The sequence below is a fragment of the Triplophysa dalaica genome, chromosome 12, assembly GCF_015846415.1.
Source record: "Triplophysa dalaica isolate WHDGS20190420 chromosome 12, ASM1584641v1, whole genome shotgun sequence".
Taxonomy (NCBI): Eukaryota; Metazoa; Chordata; class Actinopteri; order Cypriniformes; family Nemacheilidae; genus Triplophysa; species Triplophysa dalaica.
In genome coordinates this window covers 22586734-22594862 of record NC_079553.1, presented here as the reverse complement: position 1 = coordinate 22594862, position 8129 = coordinate 22586734, and the positions used below count along the sequence as shown (strand labels likewise).

The following is an 8129-nucleotide window of genomic DNA, read 5'->3' as shown; positions in this document are numbered from 1 at the left end:
ATTAATCAACTGTTTTCAGCGTGACAAAAATGATGCGGTATTGAAGTGCGCATGCTCAGTGGAGGCAGCTGTATGCCTTAAGTCAAACCCACACACAGCACTGTTGTGTGAGGGGAATAGAGAGAGAGATGTTACTGATAAATAAGGCTCATCATTTATTTCCAGGGGCACAAAAATGTGCAGACACATTTTACATATGTGAGAGTATTTATATATACTTCCACAAAAAATGCCTCGCATAGTGTTGGAGTTTATAGTAGCCTACATAGGGTAGGACTCAAGTCACTTCCTCTGGTTTTCACACTTAGACTTCTTTATATACTTTTTAAGCTGAGCTGCTGGCATCTCTAACCGCAGACCTAAACAGACCCTCAAACACGAAACATTCTGCATTTTTACATTTTCACATTAGTTTGTTTAAGACTCAATTTCCCTCGTGTGATATACACAGAAATGATCTCAGGCTTTACATTTCGTCCCCACATGGATAGAAAGCAAGACCACTCGTCCAGGCACAGTTTATCACATTAAGTGTTTACATTCTACTAAACCTAAAATATACAAATATTTTGCACATTTTAAAAGATGGTCATTTATTAAAAGAAGTGTGAACTTGAAAAATGTAAATGTAAGAAACCGTGAGAATCAAAGAAGCTGAAGGTCTTTTTCAGACAGACAATTATTAGGCTCTTACATTGACAAAGAACATTTCTATATATAATGTAAAATACCATCCTGTACTAATAGACTAGTACACAAATTATAATCTTATTCAAACTAATATGTTCTAGGGAATAAAGGAGGCACTAAAACCCTGCAAAAATAAACCACAGATAGAAATGATATGACGTGTGCGGCTCAGATAAACACTGATATAGATTTTAATGTTCATAATGCTCGATATACAAATACAGTAAATGTACATTTTAAAAGAGCAAAGTTTCAGTATCACACAAACAGATGATAAAGCACTTTTAATTGAATTACACATTATATAATGACAAAGATAGAAATACATTTGTGCATTTACAGCACGTTCAAACTATACATTCATTTCACACATTCCCTGGGAATTAAACCCGTGAGCTTGGCACTACCCGCTCAATGCCAGTGAAACACTCTGCTGAATGAACTCATGAAGAAAATGTAATAAAACAAAGAGTTCATTCTGAAATGTTCTTCTTAAGATTCACAAACATCCTTTCATTCGTCCTGCTTGATAGTGATCAAGGGCTGTAATGAAACAGAGCTCAGAGTTTATATATGCTCAGATGTGTTTTCAAACATCAGTTTGTATTTTCAAGCCAAAATCATTTACCAGAGTATTGAAATGAGGTCTGCACACGGCTTTACTGCCCCAGAAGAGCAACACAAGAGCCAGAATCAACTCCACTCCATGCAGTACGCACACCACCACCGTCAGCCCGCTGTACATGTTATGCTCCTAAATATGAACATATTCTCAAATAAAGCCTGCAATGTCTGACTCACAATAAACATCTGTGTATGTGAATGTTTGCTTGATGGACAAAATAAACATAAAAACTGTACCTCTGGCTCTGAATAATATCTTATGCCCCCCTGTAAAAATAGATAAAGAAAGAATGAATGTACACTTGAGGCCTTATATAAGTCATGTGTAGGTGAAGAAGTGTTGTATTACCAGTGTCATTGTGCAGAAAACCAGACCAATGAGAGCCCAGAAGAGACTCAGAATGTTGAATATAAACGACAGCTTGACCTTTCAGAAAAACAACAACACAAAGAATTTAATTGAGCGTTCAGTGTGAGGAAAACAAGCCGTTGTGAAGAGTGTTTGTAATGTGAACACACACCACAGGCATGATGGGAGAACTTCCAGCGGCACATGTCAGAACTCCTCCCACAATAAACTAAAAGACAAAAATCTGTTTTTCAAACCAAATCCACGAGAAACACAAATTGCATCAGTGAATTTCCTCTCTGAAAACAAACACACAGGCTTCATGTGCTCTGTGAAGGATGTTTGTAGCAAATACTGCATGTGTATTTATTACAGTAAATATGGTAATAACTAGGTACTTACACTGAACCTACCTATTAAAGCTAAACTTATACCATGTCAAGTACACTGTAAGGACACTATAGGTACAAGTACTGTGAAATAAAGTGCAATCATGATTTTGTCATTGTGTGTGTGTATTGGAACATGATAAGATGTGTTCTCACCAGAGCGCTGGGTAAGGTGAAGAATAAAATAGGAGAATAATGTCTATGTGGGATGAGGACGCCAACACAAATAATAAACACACCGATGAAGAACTGAGCCACCTGCAACACAATTCAGACCTTACAGTACACAACTCACAACTGACAACACTTTCACAATCTTGGATTTGTTCAGTCATTAGCTTATTTTCGTCTGTAGAAATGCAAAAGATGGAAAAGCTGAAAGAAGTCATATTTCTGCAGTGTCATTAAATCCAAAGGCGGAGAAACCAAATGCAAAGATATTAAGTACAGAATGATGTACATGAACCTTTTACTTTATTTGTGCTGTTGAGAATGTTATGGAGAAGATTATAGAAATGTGCAAATGTAAAATAAAAGCATTTTCACTGGTGTCAGATGTTTGTACCGTGCTGTATCTAAAGCCTAAAGACGTTTGTGATGTTTTACCCCCAGTTCCTTAGGCCGTCCTCTGAGAAAAACTTTGTAAGCATCTTTGAAGACGCAGGTGAATTTCTCCGGCATCAGCTGACCATCTCCAACATTTCGAAGGCTTCCCAGCGGGATGGTGATGACCATACAGTCATCCGGCTTAAATGTGTAGCGCATTTGTTCAAACTGTGTTTAAAAGAAGAGAAGGAATATCTCACAAAATTGTACTGAATGACACATAGTGCAGATCTGAAACACTCCAGAAGATCATGGCAAAGGTGTCCTTATGGATACAAAATAATAAAATAAAAGCTATATTTAAAATATGTCAATTGTGATGGAAATATTTGTGTCATATTTTGTGTATATTTGTGATAAATTCAGCTGGTGAGGTGAGTTGTATTAAATTCAGGTTTGATGATTGTTGCCTTCCTCTAATAACATCGATTTTAATCATGTCGAGACAAACCACACAACCTGACGCACTCATACAGATTCAGTTACGGGTCGTAATCTAGATTCAGAAAATGATGTTTAACATTGAAAGTGCTTTTTTCTACAGAACTGACTAAATCAGACTAAAATTCTCAAGTTTTAAAAGCAAAGATCAAACACAAAAGTTATTAAATAGTGCAGGTGAAATATTATATAAATATTATAATCTTAAAACATCAAATATGTTCATATACACCGTATCTCATTCTTTTAACGTGTTCATATTGTGTCCAGATGACCATATAGAAAGAATGTGTTGATGTTACCAAATTCTTAATGTTTATTATGAAAATATACTTTTAAGTAAATTCCTTTAATCTGTGTATAAAGAAGATCAGCTTTCACCTCAAAGCTGAACCCGTTATGTAAACTTGAACATGAGAGTTTATAAGAACACATCTAAAACTGTATTTAGTAGACTGTATTTAGACACAACTAAGTCAGAAAGACATAAAGGTATCCTGTATAAACGTAAACTTTTTTGCCAATTTTATTCAATTACTAAGTTGAAGTGTTATTATAATATATAAATATATGTTTGAGAAGTAGCTAAAAATGAAACTGAAGCTTTTTGTTGTCCTTAAGTTGTTTTAATTGCTTCCCTGTTTTAAGTCGTTTTGGATAAAAGCATCTGCTAAATGACTAAATGTAAATATAAATAAAGGTCTTACCTTCTGGATTTGTTATGTCTATAGATATGAAGTGTGTTTCAGACTGGACTGGACTGTGTTTGATTGCAGAAGTTCCTGTGAGAAGCAGCGCAGCTCAAACTGCTGTCCTCATCAAACTCTCACAGGTTCCTATTTTTTGGCCGACCACATGACAGTGTAACTTGTTGTGTACCAGATAAACACCCACCAGCTCATGAAGCTCAATCTTCACTTATGTGAAATACGGAAGACAGACACTGCCGGTAAGACACTTATAAAATCATATTTATCCTAATATATATATATAAATATACTGAGAATGATATGCTTTAATATAGTTTTACAATGATTGAGATATGTGTTTCAATTTAAAGTATTAATGAAATGTAAACTAGTAATGCTTTGGAGAATCAAGAACTTTGAAAGCATTTCAAACCAAGATGCGCAAACCAAATGTCATTTATCACGACTCAATTTTTATCATTCTTGTTATCATTTTTACAGTATTTCTTTAGTAACAAACCCAGACCTGGATCACATGTTTTCATGCTTTAGGTTACAGTCTTGCTAAATTCACTAACAAACTTGTTTTAAACAAAAGTAATATTAAAAAAAAATAAAAAACTGCACAAATAAGTGAATAAATTCTTCCGTTTCCTGGGTTGAAAACGGAATGGTTAATTAAACCAACAAAATTCTAACCAAAAGGAGAGGAGTCATATTTGAAATATATCTTGACCTTAATCCCATTCTAAAGCAATTATGACCGACCAAGGAGCACATCTTTTTTGGAAATAGGACCTGCTGCATTCTAAGAGCATGTGTAATTTTTTCTATATTTCTCTAAGTAAAGAAAACCATTTACTGTAGGTTGGTGGTTCTTTCTTGAGCCAATTTACAGTAATAGCTTATTTTGCGGCTACAAAGAGTATTTGGAGTCAATATTTCCAATCCTTTGAATTCACTTCTTTAAATCTACCACCAATTCACAGGTCCTCAATATTTAGTTTCACCAAACTTATGTTTTCGAAGTTTTCTATTAAAACTGTCCAGTTTAATGTTTCCTTATCATTCCAGATGATCACAATCTAAAATAGTTTTGACTTATGATTGGTTAAACATTAATTCTGTGGATTCATTTAAACCTGCTGATGAGTTTGTTCATTCCCAACTGTGGGTTCAAAGCATTTTGTTTTCAGTCAGTTCATGCAAGCAGACACACATTTTCTTGTCTAAAAAATAAACCATGTCAACATAACATAGATGATCTGTACACTCTTGACAATAAAGGTACAGTATGTGATGCAGAAGAACCACATAAAAGAACTAGATTTTTCCTCAAGTTTTCTTACTTTTCAAAAGTGTAAAGAATCTTCTTCTGCAATGAAACGTTTATGCAACAGAAAGTTTGTGTGGATGATTCTTTATGGAAGCATACCGGTCCAGAGAGAACCTTGTAGAAATAGAACATTGAGGGAAATAGGTTGACCAGTTTAGTTTGTCTGATATGTTTGTGGTTTGTAGATATTTTCAGAGAATCGTTCCATCACTTCAGATGGCCAGCGCACATATTGAGATGGATGTTCAGCATCACGAGGATTCTGCAGACGGCAGACGTTCAGATCACCAGCCGTTGGTGAAGTATTATCGCGCCAGTGAACCTCTACCTGGAATCAAACCGGTTCTGCACAACTTTCTGAAGAAGGGACCGGCGAGCTGTGCCGTACGACACCTTCAAACATCACTCATTGTGTTGTGTTGTGTTGTGTTATGTGTGTGATTGTAAATGCTTGTGTGTCTTCAGGCTGTTCAGGCCTCCAGTGGAATCTTGAGTGTGGGAATAGGAGTCGTGTTTGCAGCGTCTGTTGAAATGCATTCTATCTTTCTGACTTTATTCAGAGTTCCCATCGTTACTGGAATACTGGTGAGCTGCATGTTGTGACATTTTGGAAAAGTGCAGAGATTTGAATTATTAATGAATGCCTTTGTGACGCATTTTAGAAATACACAAATATATAAAACATTTAAAAGATGCACTCTCATTTTTATTTGCAGTTTATTTTTACAGGAATCTTGTGTAATGTTCTGTACCGCCACCCAGAACTTCTAAAAGTTAGTGAATATTATTCAAACAAATGTGTACATGCACACGCACAAATAAATATTTTTCATAACTACATGTATTTTTTACAAGTAACCATCAGTTGATTTGTTTCAGACGTGTTTCGTCGCCAATATTGGATGTTTGATTGTTTCTGCGGTTGGAGTGATCCTGTTATCTATTGATCTTGGTACAAACAGCTCATATGAAATTCATTATAAGGTATTTTTAATAACTCTGAATTATTCTGTATCTATGAACAATAATGCTTTATACTTATTCTTACAGTATTATTTATTTTATTCATACCTTGTTTTTGCTTACATTGCCTAATGCATTAGTTAACATAAGCAATCAATGAACAATTGCAGCATTTGGTAATCTTAGTTATGGCTAATTTAACACATTTCAAACCAAAAGGTGTATCTGTTAGTAGATAAGCAATAAAGTTAAATAAAAAGATTAACAAATGTGGCTATAATGTATTTCTCATTGTAAGGTTAATTTAGTGAATGTAAAGTGCTGTCATTTTTTAAGTATGTATTTAAGTTAATCTATCTTAACAGACCTCTATCTAAAATATATGACACACGTTTGTGTGTTGTACAGATGGAGGTCATGGTGTTGTGTGTGACGCTGATGGACATGATCATCGCTGCGGTTCTGATTTTGCTCATTCACAGAGAGAAACAGAATCAGAAACATTGATCATTGACCTTCAATCATTCTGTCAATCATTCAGCCGTTCCTGGAGATATCTGCATCATCTTCTGTGATTTCTAAATATGTCCAACGCTTGCTCACGGAAGGTTTTCTGTCAGATCTTAATAGAATTAAAGAAGTAAAAAAGCAGAAGTGCAGTGTGTGTGACAATAGATGCTGGAACAATCATGATCAATTCCTCCTCTTAAGCTTTTTCTGACTAAATCGGAACAGAAGTTCTGTTCTGAGAACATCTAAAAGAACATTTCAGCGTAATGACTGAAGAACTGAAGATGAGAAACTTTTACCATTCAAACAAGATTCTTAGGAATATCAAAAGCATTGATCAGTAATATTGATCAATAAATTGTTTTTTTTGTGACTTGTGTTTACTTGTTGTGTTAAATAGTGCCTGAGACCCAATATTTTCAGCTTGCAGCTATAATGGTTTTATTAAATGTAGGTTTGTCCACTTGCATATTTTGTGTAACGTTTTGATGTAACGTTTTGCATTGCACTGAAATATTCTGTATAAATATGTTTTTATTTTAGTATACATCTGTTTATTCATTTATTAATAATGTTTATTATTTTACAGTATTAATGTATTGAGGACGCCTGATATAAATGTCTTAGATGTCAGAATTCACCCGCAGTTTATTTTTTTCAATTGTCAATAAAAAATGAAATTTCAACAAAATTGTAATCCTCAATGAATTTTATTAGTAGTGCAAGAACTCAAATCATTGAACTATTTGTACAAATCAGCATTACTGTGTAAAAACAACATGAGGAATAAACTCACAACCAACATCTCTGTACATGTACATACAAACAAACACTATTTAAAACGATTTAAATCCAAGACCACCAGCTGCCATGAGACGCTCACGATTCATATTCAACATTCATGTGCAAATGCTGAATTTCTTGTGTGTCACATGACTCATATAGTGATCGAGAGCTCCGCCCATCCACGTACACTTCTGATCTTCTGTGTCCAACAGCCCACAGCAAATTCACAGCTGTGAAGTTGACAAGAAAATAATTATCAGTAATGAATATCAAAACCAAAAAAATCTCACCCCTCACTGACTACTGTAGTATTGATTTCCCTACTATGGCAGTAAACAGGGGGTGAGATCTGACATTCTTCCAAATTTCTATCTGTGTGTTCAGCAAAAGAAAGACATATATACAGGTTTGGAACAATCTAAGGGTGAGTAAATGATGACAGAATTTTTAGGTGAACTGTCTCTTTAAATTAAATATTTTATTTTTGAAATGACTGAAACTATAATGTTTGTGCAGTTATATTTTCTTCCCAGACTTCCCAACGAACATAGATCGTTATATTTATTGATAATATATAAATCACCATTTATTTTTTGTAGAATATAAATATGTAAATATACGATCTATAACACGTATGAGATTATATTTACAAAAGATTAAATTAAATTACACAATAGTCTTGTATTTACTTCCAGATGCATTATCTCTTTAATACTAAATTATATTTAAAAATAAAAATGTTTTTG

At 34.2% G+C, this 8129-nt stretch overlaps 3 protein-coding genes across 4 annotated transcripts in view; 1 reads left to right on the top strand and 2 right to left on the bottom strand.

Moving 5' to 3' along the window:
* Positions 1-848: 848 nt before the first annotated feature.
* On the bottom strand, positions 849-3960 carry LOC130432687 (B-lymphocyte antigen CD20). The gene is made up of 8 exons (XM_056762178.1): positions 3807-3960; positions 2659-2826; positions 2209-2310; positions 1836-1892; positions 1664-1741; positions 1552-1581; positions 1319-1444; positions 849-1233 (listed from the first exon to the last, which is right to left on the bottom strand). The coding sequence occupies exons 2-8, from the start codon at positions 2815-2817 to the stop codon at positions 1204-1206; spliced, it is 582 nt and encodes a 193-aa protein (XP_056618156.1). The 5' UTR covers positions 2818-2826; positions 3807-3960; the 3' UTR covers positions 849-1203.
* si:ch211-269k10.4 (uncharacterized protein LOC100150242 homolog) lies at positions 3956-7280 on the top strand. The gene is made up of 6 exons (XM_056762179.1): positions 3956-4048; positions 5310-5508; positions 5590-5709; positions 5841-5897; positions 6004-6108; positions 6496-7280. The coding sequence occupies exons 2-6, from the start codon at positions 5341-5343 to the stop codon at positions 6592-6594; spliced, it is 549 nt and encodes a 182-aa protein (XP_056618157.1). The 5' UTR covers positions 3956-4048; positions 5310-5340; the 3' UTR covers positions 6595-7280.
* Positions 7281-7306: 26 nt separating this feature from the next.
* The window catches only part of zgc:158766 (uncharacterized protein LOC100009641 homolog), a 30161-nt gene continuing 29338 nt past the window's right edge, over positions 7307-8129 (bottom strand). For both annotated transcript variants that reach the window (XM_056762175.1, XM_056762176.1), the window contains one exon: positions 7307-7613. Coding sequence is in view for 1 of the 2 variants with exons in the window: in XM_056762176.1 (XP_056618154.1) it covers positions 7608-7613 (6 nt within the window). In the remaining variant the exon portion in view is untranslated. The remainder of the gene's footprint in view (positions 7614-8129) is intronic.

Bases quoted from the DNA above. Each gene is read 5' to 3' on its own strand.
- LOC130432687 (XM_056762178.1), bottom strand. From the start codon at position 2,817: ATGCGCTACACATTTAAGCCGGATGACTGTATGGTCATCACCATCCCG. The intron at 2,311-2,658 runs GTAAAACATCAC...ATTGTGTTGCAG, and splicing joins GACGGCCTAAGGAACTGGGG to GTGGCTCAGTTCTTCATCGG. The intron at 1,445-1,551 runs GTACAGTTTTTA...GTTCATATTTAG, and splicing joins GATATTATTCAGAGCCAGAG to GAGCATAACATGTACAGCGG.
- si:ch211-269k10.4 (XM_056762179.1), top strand. From the start codon at position 5,341: ATGGCCAGCGCACATATTGAGATGGATGTTCAGCATCACGAGGATTCT. The intron at 5,509-5,589 runs GTACGACACCTT...GTGTGTCTTCAG, and splicing joins AGGGACCGGCGAGCTGTGCC to GCTGTTCAGGCCTCCAGTGG. The intron at 5,710-5,840 runs GTGAGCTGCATG...TTTTATTTGCAG, and splicing joins CCATCGTTACTGGAATACTG to TTTATTTTTACAGGAATCTT.